Source organism: Aquarana catesbeiana, linkage group LG08 (assembly GCF_042186555.1).
Source record: "Aquarana catesbeiana isolate 2022-GZ linkage group LG08, ASM4218655v1, whole genome shotgun sequence".
Lineage (NCBI taxonomy): Eukaryota > Metazoa > Chordata > Amphibia > Anura > Ranidae > Aquarana > Aquarana catesbeiana.
In genome coordinates, this window is record NC_133331.1 from 18146509 (window position 1) to 18172518 (window position 26010).

Genomic DNA, 26010 nt, shown 5'->3' on the forward strand with positions numbered 1-26010 from the left:
AGTAGGCCAGAAAAAATGTATTGGAATACATCAAATGTATTGAAAATAGAGGCAAAGAGGCAGGATCAATTGCTAGAATTTGTGAAGCCGGTGATCCCCACGGCAGACATCACCTATTTGAAGATCCTAATTGGTGGCATGAGGAGCACTTATCTAAGGGAGCGCAAGAAGGTTTCCCAGAGATCAGGAGCTGCAGATGACATTTATGTCCCCAGGCTGTGGTACTATGACAGACTGCATTTTCTGGCAGGTCAGACTGAATCCACTCTTCCTTCCACGCTTCCTTCCCCCCCAGCTGAGGCTTCTGACGTCCAACCTGGGCCTTCCAGGCAGCAACATGTGGAGGAGCCCAGCTTGAGCCAGGTATAGCATTCTTCTAAATATTTCTGTTGGTCAAATTAATGATGTTAAATCTATGTTAGTTTGGATTCCTAATTTCTGATTGTGATTGATGAACCAAAAACTAAAATGATGTCCCTTTTTCATACACAGGAAAGTCTCAGCCAGGAGGTGGCCGGGCCCAGTAGCCTGCCTGATACCCAGGTCCCTCCCCTCCGCCTTCAACCAAAAAGTGGCAGGAAGAGGAGTAACCTGGAGGAGGCAGCAATTGGCCTATTTTGGAAGGCTACTGCGGCCCTCAGAACACCCCACAGTGTTGAAGAGGACTTTGCAGACATAACAGCATGCAAAATGATGGAAATGGAGGAGAGCCAAGGCCTCCTATGTGAGTTTATCATTTTACAAGCACTAAATAAGGGGTTGAGGGGCCAACTCACAAGCCAAAGCCACATTTGTGAGCTCAACCATGGTCCTCCTCCTCCTCCTGCCACACCTCCAACACCAGAGCCACAGCCGGGAAGGAAGCGTGTAAGGAAGACCAGAGAGTGATGGCCTGGGTTCAGTCTGGTCTGGCAAAAGATGCAGGCTCTTGTATGACCACAGCCTGGGGACATGTATGTCATCTGCTGCTGTTCATGATCTCTTAGACTTCTGGACCAGATTGTACTCCGTTATATATGGACTCCTCAGGCCACCAATTTTGCAGTAAAATAATTGATGTGTGCCCTGGGGACCAAAGGCTTTGCCAATTTCTGCAGTTTATCCAGCGCTGCCTCCCTCTTTGGTTATGAGCCCTTAATAAATATTTGGTTTGTTTTATTATACTCGCCTATGTGTGTTTTCCTTCAAAAAGAACAGTTTGTTTGTGAGGAGGCAGGTACATTTCTAAAATACAATGTGAAATTAACAAGAGACACCAACACCAAGCAACCTCCTTGAGATTAAATAATACAAGATAATAATGGTGTTGTGCTAACTTGACACACAAAACACACCCAAAACTATTCTGGAGTAAAAAAAAAAAAAAAAAGATAAATAAAACACAAGATCAGGCTTTAAAAAAATAATAAAAAAAAAATGTATCCAAAAACATGCAAAATATATTATTTTTTCGGGAGATAAAAATATTATATTCATGAAATCACGAAAAAAAATAAAGAAAGAAGTTTGTGAGAACAATTTAAAACATTGCAGCCTAACGAAAGTGCTATATCCATTGCGAACGCTAATTTTACCAGACCGAGCAGTTCCGTCTCGGAATTTATTCTGAGCATGCGTAGCACTTTGTGCGTCGGAATTGTCCACACACGGTCGAAATTGACGCGAACGGATTTTGTTGTCGAAAAATTTTATAGCCTGCTCTCAAACTTTGTGTGTCGAAAATTCAGATGGAAAATGTCCGATGGAGCCCACACACAGTGGAATTTCCGACAACAAGCTCCGATCGCACATTTTCCGTTGGAAAATCTAACCGTGTGTACGAGGCATAACACATGAATATGCTTTGATCTAAACCATTCCATTGTAGCTCTGGCTGTATGTTTAGGGTCGTTGTCCTGCTGGAAGGTGAACCTCCGCCCCAGGCTCAAGTCTTTTGCAGATTCTAACAGGTTTTCTGACCAGCTTCCCTGTCCCTGCTGAAGAAAAGGTGTGTTCAGGGTGATGTGCAGTGTTAGTTTTGCACCACACACAGCGTTTTGCTTTTAGGCCAAAAAGTTACATTTTGGTCTCATCTGACCAGAGCACCTTCTTCCACATGTTTGCTGTGTCCCCCACATGGCTTCTTTAAAACTGCAAACGGACTTCTGACGGCTTTATTTTTGCCACTCTTCCATAAAGACCAGATTTGTGGAGAGCACGACTAATAGTTGTCCTGTGGACAGATTCTCCCACCTGAGCTGTGGATCTCTGCAGCTCCTCCAGAGTTACCATGGACCTCTTGGCTGCTTCTCTGATTAATGTTCTCCTTGCCCGGCCTGTCAGTTTAGGTGGACGGCCATGTCTTGGTAGGTTTGCAGTTGTTCTATACTCTTTCCGTTTTTCGGATGATGGATTGAAAAGTGCTCCGTGAGATAGTCAAAGCTTGGCATATTTTGCAATATAATACTGCTAAGAGGAGATGAAAAATAATGATTTAAAATAATCTGGAAATGACATTTAGACAATCCTGAAGTGGTAAAAGCAAATCATATAAACCAAATGTGAAACACACTTAAAAGCAATGAAGAAAACAAAGGGCTCTAAATGTCTGTAAGGGATTTTTTTTATAAAATAAATATTTCTTTATTTAAAACACAGCAGCACTCCACAGCAGTGGAGAACAGCAGCACTCATCTGAGTGCAGTATATTAAAATGATTAATGTGGCCCTCCTCCACTATGGACCGCTTCCTAACTAGGCCTCAATCCCCGGCCTTAATTTCACAAGGGGATCCGGAGGACTACGTCAGCACGCTGATGGCGGAGGCTCCTTCACAGCAGATCCCCCCTTCTCACACATCCTCCACTCCTCAGCTGACACTGACTCCTGAGCTGATGGATCTCAAGCTCCAGGCCTTGGCCCAGCAAGTAACCACATCGCCCAGGAGATGGGGAAGATTTCCAGAGAGCTTAGGGGGGAAATAAACGCCCTTGGTGAACGCACAGCAACACTGGAAACAAAATTTAATGAGACTTTGCAATATGTACAGGCTCTTGAAGAGGAGAATGCTCTTCTTAAAAACTCTGTATCTCAATTACAATTACAGCAAGAGGACCTTGAGAACAGAGAAAGGCGTCAAAACCTTAGAATCCGCAGTGTCCCTGAAAAGGTTGCTGACAACAACATATGACCTTACCTCCTCGGCCTTTACAATGTCCTGGCACCTGAAATAGTGGACATAGATTGGGGTATGGATTGAGCCCATAGGTTCTTGGCCCCTAAACCCCCTGCGGAAGCCAGACCCCGTGACATAGTGGTGCGTTTCCACTTTTATGACAGCAAAGAGGCCCTGACAAGGGCCACTCGTAACAGGTCCAGCATTGAATACAAAGGAGACAAACTCCAACTGTTCAGTGACCTATCTCCTATCACATTGGCCAAACTACGCTCTCTACGGCCCATCACCACTCATCTCCAACAGCATAAGGTCCCTTACTATTGGGGCTTTCCTTTTCGCCTAAATGTCACTATGGAAGGGGTCCAACACACCCTACGTGACCTCCAGGAAGGAGATGCCTTCCTTAAACGCTCTCAAAGCTCCAGACCACCCACCTGATTTACTGAAGAATCCCCACTGGGTCTTCTTTTTCCTCCCCCATGGGAACACGATCCCTCAGTCAATCCCCTAAGGGAGACAGTTTTGCCTCATCACCAGGCATTCTACATTGTTCCTATGCATCACCCTTTTTTTGCACTGTTAACATTATTTGTTTCCTGAATTGTTGCCTAACGGGAGTCCTTCCCCTCCACAACTGCTCACAGCACGGATGCTTTGAGGAGGACCCGAAGTGTTAGCAGCATTATCGGATCGTCGTGGCGGGATGTCACGCTCCACCCCCCCATGTTGGAGACTGCTTTGCTCCCCTACGGGTCCTCAGGCTGCGGCCGAGGCCCCCTGACAGGCTTTTGCCTTTTAGGTCTATTACCGATGTTTTTTCTTTTTGGGTCCGACGGGCCTTTCTGTTGTTATGCTACATGTTCTACATTGGTCCCTTTTTTGGTTCTTTTTTTGGACCACTCCACAACATTTTTCTCCAGAGGATTTTTTTTCTTACAAATTTTTTACTATTATTTTTATTTTACTTTTAATTATTGTTATTATTTATGTCTCTATGCTTACTTTTATTGTTTTCTTGTCAGTATTAACAATATCAGCCTTATTGTTGATTACCCTCTTTACAGTAAGTTCCATGGCAGATTATGGTTTGTTAAAAGCCTACATAGGTGTCTTTACACTGCTGGGCTAGCGCCCATTGTTTTGAATGTTTTCTGGCCTAAATGTTTTGACCTAACATGGCTCTAAAACTAATGTCATATAATGTAAAGGGCCTGAATTCTATTAAGAAAAGATGGCTGGCATTGTGGGAGTTCAGGACCTCCGGCGCGGATGTAATCCTGGTTCAGGAGACACTTCCGAGCTGGAGGATCCCTGAAATTCGCCTCTAAATACTTTCCGCTGTCCTTTCTGGCGTCTGACCCATCTGGAAAGGCAGGAGTAGCAGTACTGATAAGACGCTCTTGCCCTCTCCAGATCAATTCAACCCACTTAGACCCCCAGGGTCGTTATATAGTTTTACAGGGCACTTACTTGTCTAACCCTATAACGATCATGAATATATATATCCCCAATTCAGGTCAGGTTAAATTTCTTACTGATGCTTTTGAACGCCTACAAAAATTCTCGCAACCCTTTACGATAATAGGTGGCGACTTTAATGCTGTCCTCTCTCCCACCAGAGATAGGAAATCTTTGTTTCTTGCCCCGTCATCCTCCGCTACACATTCCTTGGCCACTTCCTTTAGACAAATGATCCGAACACATCGCATGTTTGAAGCATGGCGGATCAAACATCCCACAGGTAGACATTTTTTCGTTCTATTCCCCCCCTCATAAGATGTTCTCTAGACTAGACTAGACTACTTCCTCATTTCAGCCCCCTACTATCACACACGTTGTCGTCCGACCTGGGACCCATTACCTGGTCGGACCACGCTCCCTTAACTCTAGATCTTAGCCTTTCCGCTGCGTTTCCCAGGAAATGTCATTGGAGACTCAATGAATCCCTGATAAAACACTCCGAAACAAAGGACACACTCTCTACAGCCTTAACTGAATATTTTCAATTAAACACAGGTTCCGTGGTCAGCACGTCCACCCTCTGGGAGGCCCATAAGGCATTCTTTCGAGGACAGTGTATTGGCTCGCAAAGGAAGAAAAACATAGCCCATTTGAAATCATCTTTGCTGTCCCAACTTTCAGTTGCTGAAAGATCTCTGCTCTGCGCTCCCACGGTGGGCTGGCTGTGCACGGTAACTTTCTTACGTCACCGAATAAAATCCTTAGACATGTCAACAGTACACAAATCGCTCCTATGGGCTAAACAAAAATCCTATGAATTTTCAAATAAACCACACAGGATGCTGGTTTCTAGACTCCACCCAAGACCCTTTCTTCCCTTTCCAGACCACATCAAACACCCTGACGGGACTCCCTCTTACTGCCCACAGACCATGACTGAGGTGTTTGGCGAGTTCTATGACAAACTTTATAATTGTCTCACACCCAACCACCAGATCAGCAGTCAGCACCGCTTTAGAGACCCCCCATTAGCTCAGAGTCACCTTATATCAACGCCCCCCCCTTACAGAACCAATTAGATCAGAGGCCCTTTATATTAGCACTGCCCACCACCAAAAGAGCTCCATTAGAACCCCTTACAGAACCAATTAGGTCAGAGTCCCTTCATATGAGCGGCCCCTTCCCCTAAAGACCCAAATTAGCTTGCCTTACCAGTGGGAGCCCCTGCGGCCTGGAAAGTGTGGCAACTTGAGTTTGGGGGCGGAGCTGGGAGGTGGAGTGGGTCTACTGTAGCAATATTTTCCTCCCACTGGGCAATAAGAGAGGCGGGGGGAGGCGGGACTAATGCATAGAGAGTACAGGCAGTCACTGCTGTGCTGGCTCAACACATGATTGGAATCCTCACCGGCGCTGCAATGCGCTGAGAGCAGAGCACCCGGCACTTGCTTTGGGACATGACTGTTGGACATGAGATATCTGTGTCCATACTTCAGACAGACTGAAACACAGACTGTCCGGGTCAAAACTGGACAGGTGGCAACTCTGGTGGCTGGCCCCTCGGGACACCTGTGCCCCGTACCTGTGTATGGACTGTCCCCCACTGATGGTGGCCCTGTGTGCTATGTGTAGATATTAAATTGCACCCTATTTGCTGCTGAACATATGCATTACGTGGGTGGCAAGAGGTTAATGATTAGAAATGAGCTTCGTGTTCGAGTCGAACCCATGTTCGCCTCGAACATCGTCTGTTCGTCCGTTCGCCGAATTGCGAACAATATGGGCCGTTCGTGCCAAATTCGTGTGGCGTGTCACGGCCCATAATTCACTGCGGCATCGCAGTGCATTGCTGGCTGATGATTGGCCAAGCATGCACTATGACCCGCATGCTTGGCCAATCACAGCGCCGTCTGTAGAGAGAGCTGTAATTGGCCAAAGCCAGGGTGGCTTTGGCCAATTATGGCTCAGGGGGTTTAGTACACGCCCCAAACTATATAAGGCCACCTGCACGGCGGCCCTGTGTAGTGTGTGTTCCGGCGTTGAGAGTTGAGAGACAGAGAGACAGTGTCATTTGATTTAAGTTAGATAGATTAGGCAGGACAGTCAGTCAGTTAGCTGCACTTACAGTGTATTGTGTTTGTGTATATATATGCATCCCAGGTGTTGTGTGTATATATATATATATATATATATATATATATATATATATATATATATATATATATATATATATATATTGTATTCAGTTTAGCTAGATCCGTTCCTGTTATTATCTTCCTTGTGTTGTTACAGTATTTACAGCTACCTGAAGAAAATTGCTTGTGTTCTTCTGATCCTATTAGTACCACAGTCAGGCAGCTAGACTATTTACAGTTAGTGTAATGCGTCCTCCTCACAGTGTTCAGCTAAAGCTACAAGTTAGTTTAGTGTGACCTCTGCACAGTGTTCAGCTAAAGCTACAAGTTAGTGTAGTGCGTACTCCTCACACTGTTCAGCTAAAGATACGAGTTAGTGTAGTGCGTCCTCTGCACAGTGTTCATCTAAATCTACCTGTAGAAGATTGGTGTTGTTCTCATACTACAGGCAGGCAGTTGATTTTGCTAGCTGCAGTATCAGTATATATATACATATATATATCCCAGCTTAGTGCAGCTACATCTCACTGCAGGCCATTAGTATGTCTGGAAGGCCAACAAGGAGAGGCAGACAGTCACAAGCCAATAAAAGAGGGCAAGCAGGCTCTGTGTCTAGAGGCAACAGTGCTGGTCGTGGAGACGGTGCATCCTCATCAGCATGTGGCCGTGGGACACACTTGGCCTTTTTTTCGGCAGCTGGCCGCGTTATACCGCAACATGCGGAAGACTTGGTCGAGTGGATGACCAAGCCGTCCTCATCCTCCTCATCCTCTCTCACCCATGCTCAGGGTACTTTGTCTGGCAAAGCAGCTGCCAACGCGGCCTCTTCCCTCAGCTCAATGGCATCAGTGACTCCTTCCCTAGCCCCACCATGTTCTCCTGAGGAGTCCCTCGAACTGTTTGACCACAGTGTTGGGTACATGCTCCAGGAGGATGCCCAGCGTTTAGAAGGCTCTGATGATGATACTGAGCTAGATGAAGGCAGTAACGTGATCACAGACAGAGGGGGTGCCCAAGAAGGACAGCAATCTGGAAGTCATGCTCCCCCTGCTGCAGCATACTGCCAGGTTTGCTCCAGTGATGAGGAGGGAGGGGATGACGAGGTCACTGACTCAACGTGGGTGCCTGATAGGAGAGAGGAGGAGGAGGAGGCACATCACCAACGAGGCAGGATGCCCTCCAGGGGCCAGCCTAAGGGCAGCACACTGACTGCATCACACCGCAAAGCTCCGCATGTGCAGGGCGCTGCTGTCTCTCCGCGTTATTCCAAAAGTTCTTTGGTGTGGGCCTTTTTTGAGACGAGTGCATCAGATCGCACCGCTGCTATTTGCAACATATGTCTCAAGCATATCTCGCTTGACCAAAACATCTCCCGCTTGGGAACCAAATGCTTGACCAGACATATGTTGACCTGCCATGCAATTCGTTGGCAAGCGTATCTAAAAGACCCACACCAAAGAACAAAGAGGACCTCTCCTTGCTCCTCATCAGCTGAGATCTCCAACCCCACTATACCTTCAGTCCTCTCTGAGACCTGCACTGAGAGGAATGAAGGTGTAGAATTAGGTGTGTCACAGCCAATTACTTGTGGGCAATCTGCTTTCGGTACACCAACGTCAGATTGTACCAGGCAAATTTCCCTGCCCCAGCTGCTGCACCGCCAAAAGAAGTTCGCTCCCAGCCATCCACATGCCCAGCGGAATGTGCAGTTCCTCAGTGGCAGGTACCCACACGCCACTTTTTCTCACGGAAGGCGATTCCGGCTCTCTACCGGCATGTGGAAGACAATGTCCATGCCTCGCTGGACAGGGCGGTCAGCGGTAAGGTGCATATTACCGCTGACTCATGGAAGGATGCAGGACAAGGTGCAGTAGTGTTGGAGGTTGTTCCGCCACCACGCCTCCAAAATACCACTACTAATGATTCTGACACACCTCTCTCCTCCACCCCCTCCTCTTCTTCTTCCTCCATGGCCTCTTCCTGTGCTTTGTCCTCGGAACCAGCGGTGCTCCGTAGGCATTCAAGGGGCTACGCATGTATGCAGGCCAAAAGATGCCATGCGGTGCTTGAGCTGGTGTGCTTGGGAGACAGGAGCAACACTGGGGCAGAGGTTTTCTCAGCTCTGCAAGGGCAAGTTTAGAGGTGGTTAACGCCACGCCAACTTAAGGCAGGAATGGTGGTTTGCGACAATGGCACCAACCTCCTCTCCGCCCTCCGACAGGGACAAATGACCCATGTGCCCTGTTTGGCTCACGTCCTTAACTTGGTGGTGCAACGGTTCTTGGGCAGGTACCCGGGCTTACAGGATGTCCTGAGGCAGGCCAGGAAAGTCTGTGTGCATTTCCGCCGGTCATATAATGCCAGTGCTCGGCTGGCAGACCTCCAAAAGGAATTTAACCTGCCCAAGAACCGCCTAATCTGTGACATGCCCACCAGGTGGAACTCAACGTTGGCCATGCTGCAGCGGCTGCACACGCAGCAGAGGGCCATCAATAAGTACCTGTGCGACTATGGCACCAGGACAGGGTCAGGGGAGCTTGTTTTTTTTCCCCACGCCAGTGGGCCATGATCAGGGATGCATGCACTGTCCTGTCATCATTTGAGGAGGCCACGAGGATGGTGAGCAGTGACAGTGCATGCATCAGTGATACTGTCCCCCTTGTCCACCTGTTGGAGCACACGCTGCGTGAAATAATGGACAGGGCACTTGAGGCAGAACAGAGGCAGGAAGAGGAGGACTTCCTTAGCTCTCAAGGCCCCCTTTATCCAGACAGTGTTCCTGCGTGCCCGCCGATCACACAGGAAGAGGACGAGGAGGAGGGGGAGGAGGATTGTGTCAGTATGGAGGTGGAGCCTGGCACTCAGCATCAGAAGCAGTCTTTAAGGGATCATTTACAGTCCCAAGAAACACATGGACTTGTACGTGGCTGGGAGGAGGTGGCTGCGGATCATGTCGTCCTTAGTGACCCAGAGGACTCTGGACCGAATGCCCCTAGCAAACCTACGCTGCATGGCCTCCCTGATCCTGCAAAGCCTGCGGAAGGATCCTCGTATTCGTGGTATCAAGGAGAAGGATCAGTACTGGCTGGCAACCCTCCTTGATCCACGTTACAAGGGTAAGGTTGCAGACCTTATCTTGCTGTCGCAGAGGGAGCAGAGGATGAAACATCTTCAGGAGGCCATGCATAAGGTCTGTGCAACGCGTTCCCAGAGACTGGGAGGTTACAAACTCCTGTTTCTGGACAATGTGTTGCTGAGGCTTCGGTCAGTCAAAGAAGGTGGAGAAGGTGGCCGTCTGACTGATGCGGTCAGACAATTTTTTAGTCCGCAGCCCCAAGGTATGATCGGTTCCAGCAACCATCGCCAGCGTCTGTTTTACATGGTGCAGGAATACCTAGGGGCAAGATCTGACTTGGACACCTTTCCCACCGAAAATCCTTTGGGTTACTGGGTCTTGAGGATGGATCACTGGCCAGAACTTGCACAGTATGCAATTGAGCTACTGGCCTGTCCTGCATCCAGCATTCTTTCGGAACGCACATTCAGTGCTGCTGGAGGCTTTGTAACCGATCACAGGGTGCGTCTGTCCACCGACTCGGTCGAACGACTGACCTTCATAAAAATGAATCAGTCTTGGATCACCACCAGCTACCAAGCACCTGATGCTGATGTAACCGAATACATTTTTTTTAAATGTCAGATCCCTTCAAAGACTGCCTATGCTGATGCTGAGTGACTATCCTGTTATACTGAGTAATTATCCTCTTCCTCCTCAATGATCATGATGATAGCATTTTTGGTTCTGGGCGCCGCCAGTCTCGCCACCAGTGCCTAAGGCCCAATTTTAAGGCTAGTTCCTGCGCTACAACTAGAGTATCTGTGAGGGGTTGCAGTGTTGTGGCACCAGCACCAGTGCCTAAGGCCCAATTTTTCAGCCCCTGTTTAACAAGGGCGTGTAATTACAATTTTTGATGCAATTCTTTGCAGCAGGGCTAGTTCCTGCGCTCCAACTAGAGTATCTGTGAGGGGTTCCAGTGTTGTGGCACCAGTGCCTAAGGCCCAATTTTTCAGCCCCTGTTCAACAGGGGCATGTAATTACAATTCTTGATCTAATATTTCACAGCAGGGCCCGTTTCTACGCCCACCAAGAGTATCTGTGAGGACTTATGCCCCGTACACACGGTCGGATTTTCCGATGGAAAATGTCTGATCGGAGCGTGTTGTCGGAAATTCCGACCGTGTGTGGGCTCCATCGGACATTTTCCATCGGATTTTCCGACACACAAAGTTGGAGAGCAGGAGATAAAATTTTCCGACAACAAAATCTGTTGTCGGAAATTCCGATCGTGTGTACACAAATCTGACAGACAAAGTGCCACGCATGCTCAGAATAAATAAAGAGATGAAAGCTATTGGCCACTGCCCCGTTTATAGTCCCGACGTACGTGTTTTACGTCACCGCGTTTAGAACGATCGGATTTTCCGACAACTTTGTGCGACCGTGTGTAGACAAAACAAGTTTGAGCCAACATCCGTCGGAAAAAATCAGAGGATTTTGTTGTCGGAATGTCCGAACAAAGTTCGACCGTGTGTACGCCCTATTACAGTGTTGTGGCACCAGCAGCACCACCACCAAAGGCCCAATTTTTCTGCCCCTGTTCTACAGGGGCATGTAATTACAGTTCTTGATCTAATATTTCACAGCAGGGCCCTGTGAGGGCTTACAGTGTTGTGGCCACAACAACACCTAAGGCCCAAATTTCTGCTGAGTATATAGGGCAGGCCCCTACTTTCAAACATCCACCTTACAAACGACTCCTACTTGCAAACGGAAGGAGACAACAGGAAGTGAGATGAAATCTACCCCTAGGAAGGGAAATTCTCTCCTGTAAGAGTTAATATGGGAAAAACATTTCTCCTTTCCACTGATGCTTTATCACCCATCCTTGTTTCACAAAAAAACCCAAATTTTCAAAAAACATTTGTCATTGGGACAAAAAGTGAGGTGAAATCTTCTGAAGAGGAGCACAGACAGCAAAACAAATGTCACACGGGTGATAACCCTTCCCTAGGTTTTCCAAAAAGCTTAAAATAGATTTTTTGGCTGGCGCTAAACACGTTAAAAATGTACCAGTTCAAAATTACAAACAGATTCTACTTAACAACAAACCTACAGTCCCTGTCTTGTTTGCACCGCCTGTATACTGCTGTTCAGAGTATATAGGGCCTGAGGGCGCCACACCTTTCCTTTTTTAATTTGGGTGCGGGGTTCCCCTTAATATCCATACAAGACTCAAAGGGCCTGGTAATGGACTGGGGGGTACCCATTCCGTTTGTCTCACTGATTTTCATCCATATTGCCAGGACCCGACATTACATTAAAGCCGCAAGCAGTTTTAAATGACTTTTTTTCCTTTAAAAATGACATTTTGTGCAGGGACTGTTCTAAGCACGGGAAACACGCGTCACTTTACAGGCATACTATAGACACCCCCCAGGAACGATACTTAAAGGAATATTTCACTTTTTATTTTTTTACTTTAAGCATCATTAAAATCACTGCTCCCGAAAAAAGTCAATTTTTAAAAGTTTTTTTTGCATTGATACATGTCCCCTGGGGCAGAACCCGGGTCCCCAAACCCTTTTTAGGACAATACCATGCAAATTAGCCTTTAAAATGAGCACTTTTGATTTCGAACGTTCGAGTCCCATAGACGTCAATGGGGTTCTAATATTCGTGCAAATTTTCGGTCCGTTCGCAGGTTCTGGTGCGAACCGAACCAGGGGTGTTCAGCTCATCCCTATTAATGATCAATAAGAACATTGAACAAGAAATATGACAACATATGTGTGGCCGCGGGTTTGTGTTTGGGGTCCGGTGCATGTCTGTTTACTGGTTCAGGTCCGAATTTCTGCCTGAATTTGCACCTGAACCAGACCCAAAGACGCAAAGGACCCTTCTGCAATCCAGACCATGGCTGCCCCGGACCTGTGTGAACCGGCTCCATTGAGAGACGGTCACACTCACCTGTCATGCACATTTCCGACAAGATTTGTGTGATCGTGTGTATGCAGGACAAGTTTGAGCCAACATCTGTCTGAAAAAAAACATGGATTTTGTTGTTGGAAAATCCTATCGTGTGTAGAGGGCATTAGGGAAGATTCACAAGGACACAGAAGTGTTTATGCACTCGGAAGTGACAGATGTTCTATGCAACTGTTGCTTACATCCTGTTAAAAAATGAATGGCAGGAGTGGCTGTATAGAGCTTTCTGTACACCTGAGCATTGGCATCCATGCAGGGATGGGTGCATGGGCCTAGGCAAAGTCTGTATAAGTTCAGGGCTGTGTATCCATCATTGTTTGAATGTAAACACTTGGATGTGTGAGAACATCCGTACAACCCCTGTGTCTGACATTCTGTCACTGATTTTTAACAGGCTGCTAGTGAAAGCTGCACATAACATCTGTAACCTCTGGATGAATAAACTATAAATGCTGTACAGGCCTTTGGCCCATTTGAATAAAGACTTGCACTTGCATTTTTTTCTGACAGAAAATATGAATATTGTTAAATCCAGCTTATTAAATTGTTAAGTCTTTTTGAGTGCTGGAAACTCTGTACAGTGAGGGTGTTTCCGAAAACTAAGCCATTCATGGCTATGAAGATTAAGGAAGCTTAGCTTGAAGTGTAATATATTAAATATCACATCTACTTACCGTGGAATGTAAATTATGACAAAGTATGTGTGTGTGTGTGTGTGTGTGTTTATAGATATACAGTATATTTGCTGAACAAAATTGCCAACATCTTACACAAAAAGAAATGAAAGGTGAAATTTATATTCTAATAATGCATGTGCTGACAACACAAATCTATACATGTCCAAAATGAAAAAAAAAAAAAAAAATTATATATATATATGGCTTATATATATATATATATGGCTTTTTTTCAGCTGGATCTTGGTGGAACTCAGTTCCACCACCTCTGGCTCAGGCCTCAGGCCCTCTGCTCGCTGCTCACCACTATCGCTTGTAAACACAGAAGTTCGGCTTCTGTGTTTACCAGTGAGGGTTTGTCTCCCAACGGCTCCCACAGATCTGATCTCCTGAGCAGCTCCCACTGAGTGCAGGATGGTAACAAGGGAGATGCAGGTGCCTGGGGTGCATTGCGGATCCTGACACCCCCACTAGATGATCTCCCTGCAAGTGAGAGAGGAGGAGTCACCTACAGTGTGCGGGGAGGTACTAGTGCCTGCTGGGTGCTTCAGCTTAATACAGCAACAAAAGTAAGTTATGTGGAAGATGGTGGATCTTTTAAGGGGGGGGGGGATATGGGTGAAGTGAGGGGGGAGTTGCATGCAGAGGTCAGAGCTGAAGAGGGGTGAATGTGGATGGGGGATGGGGGATGCAGGGGTAAGCAGCTGTGGACGAAGCCTAAACTCTGCACCCTGTACATAGCACACCCCCGAACTCTGCATGTAGTGCATCCCTAAACGCTGTACTATGTACCAAGCGCACCCCGGAACTCTGCATGTAGTGCATCCCTAAACTTTGTACCATGTACCAAGTGCACCCCAGAAACTCTGCACACAGCGAACCCCTAAACTCTGTACTATGTACCAAGCGCACCCCAGAACTCTGCATGTAATGCATCCCTAAACGCTGTACTATGTACCAAGCGCACACCGGAACTCTGCATGTAGTGCATCCCTAAACTTTGTACCATGTACCAAGTGCACCCCAAAAACTTTGCACATAGCGAACTCCTAAACTCTGTACTATGTACCAAGCGCACCCCGGAACTCTGCATGTAGTGTATCCCTAAACGCTGTACTATGCACCAAGCGCACCCCGGAACTCTGCATGTAGTGCATCCCTAAACTTTGTACCATGTACCAAGTGCACCGCAGAAACTCTGCACACAGCGAACCCCTAAACTCTGTACTATGTACCAAGCGCACCCCGGAACTCTGCATGTAGTGCATCCCTAAACGCTGTACTATATACCAAGCGCACCCCGGAACTCTGCATGTAGTGCATCCCTAAACTTTGTACCATGTACCAAGTGCACCGCAGAAACTCTGCACACAGCGAACCCCTAAACTCTGTACTATGTACCAAGCGCACCCCGGAACTCTGCATGTAGTGCATCCCTAAACGCTGTACTATATACCAAGCGCACCCCGGAACTCTGCATGTAGTGCATCCCTAAACTTTGTACCATGTACCAAGTGCACCCCAAAAACTCTCCACATAGCGAACCCCTAAACTCTGTACTATGTACCAAGCGCACCCCGGAACTCTGCATGTAGTGTATCCCTAAATGCTGTACTATGTACCAAGCGCACCCCGGAACTCTGCATGTAGTGCATCCCTAAACTTTGTACCATGTACCAAGTGCACCCCAAAAACTCTGCACAAACTCTGCATATAGTATATATATATATATATGTTCTAAAAATGAAAAGAAAGAAAAACAAAAAGTAAGCTTTCACAGTTTTCAAAGCAGTAGAACTGCCTTATGGTAGTGAACAGGAAAGCTTTTCCTGCAGCTTTTCATAATGCCAGACTTTACTATTTCTCGCTGTGGAAGCTGTTCAAACATCTCAATCAGCACAATATTTGACCTCTGCTGGGTTAGCCCCCCCATATCAAAATTTTTGAAAATAATCTTATGCAGTTTGTTAGATCTTTGTTAGATCAGGTTAGATCAACCGTTGTTTGCGTTAGATCTCACACAGAAGAAGCAATATTAACAGTTATTTGCTGGGGGGCTAACCCGTCATCAGCCCCCCCTTATCAAAAAATTGACCAAACAGTTAGTTATTTTGGATCTATTTGTTAGATCCGGTAAGATCAAGTGGTTTTAACGTTAGATCTCACATCATTTCAGAGATATTCCACATCAAAATAGAGATATTAGGTGGTACATATGGACGGGTTACCCCCCCCCTTATCAAATTTTCTGGCCAAAAATCATTCAGGCTATTAGATATTCATTAGATCCGGTAAGATAAAGTGGTTTTAACATTAGATCTCACATAATTAGAGACTTATTAAGTGATTAATGAGGGGGGCTGGCTCCCCCTTATCAAATTTTCTGGCCAAAAATCATTCAGGCTAATAGATATTCGTTAGATCTGGTAAGATCAAGTGGTTTTAACGTTAGATCTCACATCATTTCAGAGATTTTCCACATCAAAATAGAGATATTAGGTGGGACACATGGATGGGTTAGCCCCCACACATGCAATTTTCTGGCCAAATATCATTCAGGCTAATAGATATTCGTTAGATCCGTTAAGATCAAGTCGTTTTAATGTCAGATCCCACATCATTTCAGAGATATTCCACATCAAAATAGAGATATTTGGTGGTACATATGGACGGGTTAGCCCCTCACATGCAATTTTCTGGCCAAAAATCATTCAGGTTAATAGATATTCGTTAGATCCAGTAAGATCAAATGGTTTTAATGTTAGATCTCACATCATTTTAGAGATATTCCACATCTAAAATAGAGATATTAGGTGGTACATATGGACAGGTTAGCCCCCCCCACATGCAATTTTCTGGCCAAAAATCATTCAGGCTAATAGATATTCATTAGATCCGGTAAGATCAAGTGGTTTTAATGTTAGATCTCACATAATTTCAGAGATATTCCATATAAAAATAGAGATATTAGGTGATACAGAAGGTACATCCATCTTCAACCGTCTCTGGGTAGTCTCTGGAACCTTCTTTGCATGGTTCTTCAGCAGGTGCCTGTAGTCTCTCCTCACACCTCTGTTCACCTCCCTGCTTCATGGTGATCTCCCCTCAGCCCAACAAGCTTAAGTCTTTAGCTAGCCCCCCCTTCTTGCAAAGCAGGCTGGGCTTGGTAGTTTCACCCCCTATAGAAATCAATGGGGCTGTATTGTGATGAGAATTCAAGTCCCATGGTCCTCTGCTGCTGCTTGATTGGCTCCCTCCCCCTGCCAATACGGACACAGGAAAAGGAGAGAGAGGGGGAGAAATCCCCCACAGGGACTGACAGGCGTGCTCTCCCTCAGTGAGTGCCTGTGTCAGTGTCTATTCAGTCCGGCGGTCGCTGGCAGGAATGACGGGAGGTGCGGGACCACGGGTGATAGAGTAGCCCCTGCTACACACTCCCCCCACCAAAGAACCTTTGGTCCGCTAAAGGAGGTAAAGAGTCTATGACCTGTTACATGCTTTTGAACGGAAAAAAGAAAAAAGGTTAGTGTGCACAGGAAACCATACAATTTACATCTGCATAAAAACCTGGCAGAGGAACATCCCACCAATTAGCATAGGAGGGGAGGTTGTCCTGCCTACAGGCCACCTTAACTGGAATGGCCCAGCTAGATGTGCCAGGGGGTGAGTGTCAGAAACCAAGAAATCAGGCCGAGACAGAAGTACAGTTAAATCACACTTATTTAATAATAAAAGTAAAAAGAACAAACGTAGTAAAAACATAGCCAAAGTTCAGTAACTGGTACGGATAGTCAGCCAAGCCAGAAGTAAGGGATCAATGTAGTGGATCAGCAAGCAGGATCTGGAGCCAGAAGAAATGTCAGCAAAGCAAGTCTTGAACAGGATCGCAGGAGATTGTTTGTGTTGACCAAGGCGAAGGCAGAAATCCTCTTGACTGGACGGCTTAAGTAGGCAGGACTGACGAGCAGGATATCATCAACAGCTGAGAGAAGGAAGCTGAGAGAAGGAAGGGCTGAGCCCAGCCCTGACAGTGAGTTGGGATTGTCCACCACCAAATCTGCAGTGGAAGGGTCAGTGTCAGGAAATGTTCCATCCGCTGGTAATATCTGTCATTTGGCATGCAGTACTGAGGTCCACCAGCAGGTGTCTCCTGGCAGTTTGGAACTGTCAGGAGAGCTTTTCCCTGCTGATGTTATGTCATCTTTGGGCCGGAGTACTGGCGTCCACCAGCGGATGGATCCTGGCAGTGTGGAGAAGACAGTACCTCCTACAATTAGGTGTCACTTGAGGCCAATCACAGGCCTATAAATACCCGGCAAGCACTCACGTGTTTGCCTTGGTTTCTTCATTGCGCCCTGACCTGCTAGCTTGTGATCTGATCCTGATTCTGAACCTGTTCATTTGCCCTGAACCTGTGACTCGTTTTTTGGATACTGTCTCCCTTTCCCGATCCCTATCCTGTCCCACCTGTTACCTTGCATCCCTGCCTGCAGTCTGATCCATCCATCCTCTCCCCGTCCTGTGTTCCTGACCCCATCTGCTGATCTCCCTGTGTATGACCTTGGCCTGGCTTACGTTTATGTCTCTGGAACATCCCCTGTCCATCTGCTGATCTGCTGTGTATGACCCTGGCCTGGCTATTGTTTATGATCCTGATATTTCCCATTTATTGTACTTATCTGTCTGTTGTTATTTGTGGGTCTCTGTCTGTGGTTGGTTATTGCACTGTGTCATATTGGAGGTGGTTGTACTATACTATTCACTTACTTTAATAAATTATTATATTTTCACTTATATACGTTTTGGTATCCTCTGTCGCAGATCACACGGTTCTGGTCACACCTGTTCATGACAGTAAACCAAGGCCATCTCTGACCAGAAGTGACTGCGCAGAGGAACCATTGTAGTGCTGTTACTGCTACTAAAATGCAATCAGAAACAGTTGTTCTCCTTGCCTCACTGGTGTTGGAGGATAACAATTACTGTCGTCTGGTATTGAAAGAGTGGGCCAGGGATCAGCTCCTGGAGTGTATCCATCTGGCCAATTCTCTGGTTGATCAGGGTAGATTACTGTTTAAAAACGTTCAGCCCCTGATACAGGTGTGTGCTGAGCTAGCCTTGTCTAGCAGTCCTAAAGGAAGTGATGATTTTTCTCCCCCCTTCAGTAGTGATCAGGTGGAGTCTCTGGTATGGCTGTTGGAGGATGATGCTGTATACTTTCTGGAGCATTATTCAGCTTGTCCTAAATAGGTGCTGTGACGGATCCTATCCCACACTCCACTGAGTGCCTCCGTCAATAACACCGCTTACTCCAGTATGACCATCAGACAGATATAATATTATAGCTGCAGTAAATACAAGTCTAGTCGATAATAGCTTGTAGAATCTTGACTGCTTTATTGGACAGAACACAGCCTTTTTATACACATTTAACACAAGGGGTTAGATAACGAGGTAGGGCTGACTCATGGACACTCCCCCCTCCCCTCTAGCAAAAACTTAAAAGACAATAATATAATTAACATGTTAATTAACACAACACTTAAGGCAGACCTGGTGACCAGACAGTTCGTCTCTGCAGGTTAATGTGATCAGCTCTTTCAAGAATCATGTATTGGGCAAGTTCAAAAAAAAAAAAAAGATTAATATAGAAATACCAAATAACAGGGTGAATGTGGACAGAAAAAGGTCCTTGCAGCCAGTGTCCGCGACAGGTGCTAGTGGATTGTATAGATTCGGTGCAGTCCCTGGTTAGACAGGCAGTATGTGAACCCACGTTTGTTCAACCTATACTACAGGCATGGTCAGACTTATTATTTCCAGCCTCAGTCAGCTCTTCACAACCCAGACCTGCTATTAGACACCTGCCTGCCCAGGAGTCTTTTTCCCCTTCACCCATGGCAACCTCCGTTTCAGCCCAATATACCCTGCTTCCCACCAAATATCAATACCCTGTCTCCTCCCGCTGCACTTATCCTGCCTTTAACCTGCCTGCCTCTTCTCTGCTACCTACAACTTCCCCGCAAGAACTTCCTCTGGCCACTGTTCCCACCTTGTCATATCCCAGGCCTTCTCTTCAGTACGCCTCACCTCCTACCTACAGTCCTGCAGTCACCTACAGATCTCCAGCAGTTAAGCCAAAGAAGAAACGGAAGTTCTTTCCAACCTAAACAATCTTGCCAGTAACCCAACCTGCCTCCACACCAACCAACCTGCTCCAGTCTGCTTGCATGCCAGCTGAACCTGATAACCCATCTGATTCTGCAAAATCTCTGTCTGCTATCCAGCCAGTGTCTCAGCCTGATGTGTTCCTGTCTGCTGCCCAGCCTGATGTGTTTCTGTCTGCTGCCCAGCCTGATGTGTTCCTGTCTGCTGCCCAGCCTGATGTGTTCCTGTCTGCTGCCCTGCAGGATGTGTGCCTGTCTGCTGCCCTGCAGGATGTGTTCCTGTCTGCTGCCCAGCCTGATGTGTTCCTGTCTGTTGCCCAGCCTGATGTGTTCCTGTCTGCTGCCCAGCCTGATGTGCCACTGTCTGCTGCCCAGCCTGATGTGCCACTGTCTGCTGCCCAGCCTGATGTGCCACTGTCTGCTGCCCAGCCTGATGTGCCACCGTCCGCTGCCCAGCCTGATGGGCCACCGTCCGCTGCCCAGCCTGAGGTGCTCCTGTCCGCTGCCCAGCCTGAGGTACTCCTGTCCGCTGCCCAGCCTGAGGTGCTCCTGTCCACTGCCCAGCCTGAGGTGTTCCTGTCCGCTGCCCAGCAGGATGTGCCAGTGTCTGCTACTCAGCCTGTTGTACCAATGCCTGTGCCCGCTGTCCAGTTTGAGGTCCCAGTGCCTGCTGCTCAGCCTGACATCCCAGTGTCCATGTTCCAGTCTGACGCTCCAGTGACTACTGCCCAGTCCGATGTACCTGTTGTTCAGCCTGTTTTGCCAGTACCTGCTGTTCTGCCTGTTGTGCCAGCACCTGTACCAGCTGCCCAGACTGAAATTCCAGTACCGGCTGCCCGGTTTGAAGTTCCAGTACCTGCTATCTAGTCTGATGCACCAATTGTTCAGCCTGTTGTGCCAGCACCTGTTGTTCTGCCTGATGTGCCAGCGCCTGTGTCTGCTGCCCAGTCTGAAGGTCCAGTACCTGCTGCCTGGTCTGATGTCTCAGTACCCGCTGTCCAGTCCAATGAGCCTGCCTTCCAGTCTGATGTGCCCGCTTCTCAGTCTGATGTGCCCGCTTCCCAGTCTGATGTGCCCACTTTCCAGCCTGATGTGCCCGCTTCCCGGGTCTATTGTGCCCACCTTCCAGCCTAATGTCTCGGTGCTTGCTTTCCAGCCTGGTGTCTCGTTGCCTGCCTTCCAGCCTGATGTCTTGAAATTAGTATCTCAGCCTGAAGTTTCGGTGCCCGTGTCTCAGCCTGAAGTTTCGGGGCCCGTTACCCAGTCTGCTGAACCGGTGCCCGTTACCCAGTCTGTTGAACCGGTGCCCTTTACCCAGTCTGCTGAACTGGTGCCCGTTATCCAGTCTGCTAAACCGGAGTCCGTCACTTGGCCTGTTAAGCCAGTACCTGTTATTCGGCTTGCCGGACCAGTGCCCAGTGTCAAGCTCGCTGAGCCGGGGCCCATTACCCAGCCTGCCATTACGGTGCTCGCTGTTCAACCTGCTGCCCAGCTCGAGGACCTGGAGCCCGCTGTGTGCCCTGATGTGCCCGCTGTCTGACCTGAGGTGCCTGATGCCCAGCCTGAAGTGCCTGTTGCCCAGCCTGACATACCCCCATCATTTGTACTGTTTGATGCCATAGATTATGGACAATTACAACCAGCTGAAGCGTCCGGAGGCCGCTCCTTTGAGGGGGGGTACTGTCAGGAAATGTCCCATCTGCTGGTAATATCTGTCATTTGGCATGCAGTACTGAGGTCCACCAGCAGGTGTCTCCTGGCAGTTTGGAACTGTCTGGAGAGCTTTTTCCTGCTGATGTTATGTCATCTTTGGGCCGCAGTACTGGCGTCCACCAGCAGATGGATCCTGGCAGTGTGGAGCAGACAGTACCTCCTACAATCAGGTGTCACTTGAGGCCAATCACAGGCCTATAAATACCTGGCAAGCACTCACATGTTTGCCTTGGTTTCTTCATTGCGCCCTGACCTGCTAGCTTGTGATCTGATCCTGATTCTGAACCTGTTCCTGTGCCCTGAACCTGTGACCCGTGTATCTGATCCTGTCTCGCTGTCCCGATCCCTATCCTGTTCCACCTGTTACCTTGCATCCCTGCCTGCAGTCTGATCCATCCATCCTCTCCCTGTCCTGTGTTCCATACCCCATCTGCTGATCTCCCTGTGTATGACCTTGGCCTGGCTTACGTTTATGTCTCTGGAACATCCCCTGTCCATCTGCTGATCTTCTGTGTATGACCCTGGCCTGGCTATTGTTTATGATCCTGGTATTTCCCATTTATTGTACTTATCTGTCTGTTGTTATTTGTGGGTCTCTGTCTGTGGTTGGTTATTGCACTGTGTCATATTGGAGGTGGTTATACTATATTATTCACTTACTTTAATAAATTATTATATTTTCACTTATATACGTTTTGGTGTCCTCTGTCGCAGATCACACGGTTCTGGTCACACCTGTTCATGACAAGTACGCATGGAACAAGAGAGAGAGCAAGAAAGAGTACACATGGAACAAGAGAGAGAGAAGAAAAGAATACGCCTGGAAGAAGAGCTAGCCCAGCAGGAAGCATCTCTGAAATTGCAGCAAGCTTTCTTAGAAGCTAACATGGAGAAGCTAGTGTAGTGATTTAATATATCGGGTAGATAGTATTACCATGGGTATGATAATGAATTAGTAAGTACTCTTCTGCAGCAACCCAATTCTTCCAGAGAGATGTACTTTATTGACTTCCAACACAGAACAAAGTCCAAAGTCCACAGGTGACAAAAAATCCGACAGAGTATATAATTCAAAGTCCCATGTTCTTAGGTCTGTGTGTGCATCATACACAGACAGATGATACTTAAACTATAGACTGAATGCCGTGTTATATTCACCAGGCATTGAATGGCTGAGCAATTTGATTGGCCGTTTCAATTTAGGACTTTGATAAGCTTTAGTCTATCAAACAGACAACAACCCCCAGCCGTGAACAGCCATGAACCACCCCAATTTGCACTCCCGCATATCAACATCAACAAGTCCCCTTTAGATATGTGTAATTAGATTAACAGATACCACCTGAATACCCTTTGAGATGTTCAAATAGACTTGCATAAGATTAACACATCAAAGAGTCTTCAGCTGTCCCCTTGCTATGTTAAAATTCAGTTGGACAAATCAACCATTGTCCATTGAATTCTGGCCTGGTCAACATTGACTGCATGTGTACATACACACAACAATGTCCCACATAAATCGGTGAACATATTACAACATATACAACATATACCCCCACTTGGGTCGGTTCTAACTACTAGAACTGACCCATAAATCAAACAACAAAAAATATCATTATGATTTAAGGTACTGGATGCTTTACAATGGCTCATATAAAATATGAAGTTGAAACTGGTTACATCTCTCTTCGCCAGCCTCTAAAATATCCCCATGAAACAGTTATTAGATAATATAACTTTTAGACTATGACTAGAAAAGGATTTGGTAAACATCAGTGGCCCATATAGCTGTTAGGCTTGAATATTGCGCAAAGACGAGCTGATGTCACAGTCCATCCTTTGGTCTGACTTCATCACATCTCTCACCATCTCACTGAAAGTAAACTTGGTATGCTCTGGGAACTCCAATCCACCTAAGTCCAGGATTTTTTTCATCTCCAGGCTCAAGCTTTCCATTTTTAAAGATGCTTTTACGCAAACACTCTACTTTCATCTTTATAGTAAGAAGAACTATCAATGTACCAGCACTCACTTTCAAGGTAGAAAGGGTTTGGATATGGAAGTAAAAACTGTGCTGCAAACTATTTCCTTGCACTTGACATTCATGAGTCCATCTTTGTTGATTGCCAGTCACAATTTGCTTTTGTAATTTGCTGTAGGCCGACCCCTCATTGCCTTCAATAAAGCAGTTACTTGGATCATTCAGTCCACAATTACACTTGAATGGTATACCAGCATATACATATACCCCCACACGATGGTTCAGATAGAGTCAGCCTGACATCAGTGTTTATCAGATCTTCTGTCCAGACAAAGCGGCAGTGGAAATTCTTTCCAGTATCTTCACCATGAAAGGTAGAAAGGTCTTTTTCATCCATATATGTCATAGCCTTTAGCATATTATAAACAACTGAATCAACAAAGTTTCAAATCATGACTGGAGTGATGAATTTCACTCACCCCTCTTATAAATTTAGGAAAACCACCCAACATACTAAAATTTATGCTAGGCCATGCCATTGTGCAGCATCTCACCTTAGATGTCAAATATATTGATCAATACGCATTATGTAATATGTACAGATGTTATGACAATTATTTTAGGTTAAAATGCTTCTCTTTGGTTTTAAGATAAAGTTCAAGAAAATAAAACATAAATAAAATAAAAAAATGAAAAGCAAAATATATCAGGAAAAGGGAGAAAAATTAAAAATTAGGGCGTTGAAGAAAAAAAGAAAAAAAAAAAAGGTCCATTGCTTGATGAATTTCGAGAGAGTCCATGAATACTTTATAATTCCATGTATAGTGATATATTGTCTATTCAGCATCTCTCCCATAATTTTCCCCCACTAGCCAGCAATTTTAGACTGTGCTTCTGCTATTCACATGCAAGCATCTTCAGACGTCCCTGAAAGACAAAACTCTCCAACAAAACTAATTAGCGAGGTCCTTAAATGTTGTTTGAAGTTAAAACAAAACACTATTTACACGTTTACAGTTTGGAGCTAATTCACCCCCACTGCTAGAGAAGTGTCATCTGCATTCAAAAACAGATCTGGAGAATGTACATCTTGTACCCCCTTCAACTGCTCTAATAATTTATCATGTTCCCCTCTCATCTTGTCATACTCAATCTTCAGGTGGTCATATTTCTGTTTTAACTGAGAAAACGGTATCCAAGTCTTGCACCTTTTCTTATTATTATTTTGGTCAGCTCTGTTTTTCATATTAATATCACCTATGTTTGACCTGATGTCTCCTCTCTGGGTGTTATCATAGGATATTATCTTCTGATCTTTATGTTTAGTATTTGTCCTAAACAATGTGGCTAAATCAATTTTGACAGCCTGCTCATTTGACTTTCTCCATAAATGGTCTGCTCTCAACAATATGTTTTTTAAATCATGAGGATTTGGGGTAACTAATAAAATATTTTGTTTGATATCTTCATGCAAAGCATCCAGAAACATACTCATATGTATCAAGCCCCCACGCTCAAATGCAAGATTATTACCGACCAATAATTCCATAATAGTTGCTATCCTGTGTGACAATTCATAGGGAGATTCATTTTGCATCTGTTGGATCCTCCCATTATTAGTAACATCAGAACGTACACCATACAAAACACATAATAATTCCAGTAATATGTCCCTTGTCCTCAGAGACTGAATACAGATCTGTTTAATTCTCATCCAAAGACCACTTCCTAAAGAATGTTGCAAAACTCTTTCTAAGTCAGATGGGTTGAGATTGTACATATCTCTGACTTGCTGCAAGTCACAAAACCATTTTAAAAATCTGTTTAAATCATGGTATGGAACCATTCCTATTTCTTTAAGAATTGCGTCTAATAATTTTGATTTCAAAGGCTTCATTACAAGCTGAACTTCACCTGTATTATTATTATTGTTATAAACTGTGGTAGTCACAGTGGGGGCAGCTGGTAATGAATTATCACATTTAATATGAGGTTCTGTTTGCTGCAGATTGCTGAATCCAAGATTTGATGCATATCTGCATTCCTGAGATCTCTTCTCTAATTCCATAATTCTTAATTTTAATCTCTAATTTTCCTCTGATAATTCATCACAATGTTTAGATTTCTCAAGTAAAGCTTCTCCAATGGTAACTGCATGCAATTTTAAATTTACTGTCTGAGTGTCTGATTGGTTTTGTAACCTCTCACAAATATTGTTGCTATTATCAACTGCCTTCTGTAACTGGGTAATTTCCTCAACCTTACCATTCAAAGAACTTTCCATTTTTAAACAGCAAGATAACAAACCCTGTATAATACAACCTTTTCTTTTACTTTCTGAAATTTTGCTATCAAAAACATTTTTCTCTAAAAATTCCTTCATCATCGTCCACGTCTGCTTACATTTTTCTGGAATTTCATAAGGACCGCCATGGCGCTTAATACATTTTAATACCCATCTGTTAACTTTATCAGAACTGACACTAGCTTCACACTGAGTAAGCATTTTGACTATATTACTAATAATTAAAAAAAAAGGAAATATTTTACTCACCGCATTAGTTACTCAGCTTCCAGTTCAGGTCTTCTGGTACACGACACAGTCCTTTTTTTGTTGTTTCCAGTCTCCAGAGAATAATTCTGGGGTTCCCAACTTGTTTAATTTTGTAGATCAGA

The 26010-nt window shown here is 45.7% G+C and overlaps 1 protein-coding gene across 2 annotated transcripts in view; it reads left to right on the forward strand.

The window, feature by feature from the left end:
* Positions 1 to 24803, forward strand: part of LOC141105616 (C-type lectin domain family 2 member E-like) — a 181411-nt gene extending 156608 nt beyond the window's left edge. The window contains exon 5 of one of the 2 annotated variants that reach the window (XM_073595569.1): positions 22068 to 24803. In XM_073595569.1, the coding sequence (XP_073451670.1) occupies positions 22068 to 22238 (171 nt within the window). In that variant the 3' untranslated portion in view covers positions 22239 to 24803. The remainder of the gene's footprint in view (positions 1 to 22067) is intronic. The other variant, XM_073595568.1, reaches the window with a different exon arrangement.
* Positions 24804 to 26010: the final 1207 nt, after the last annotated feature.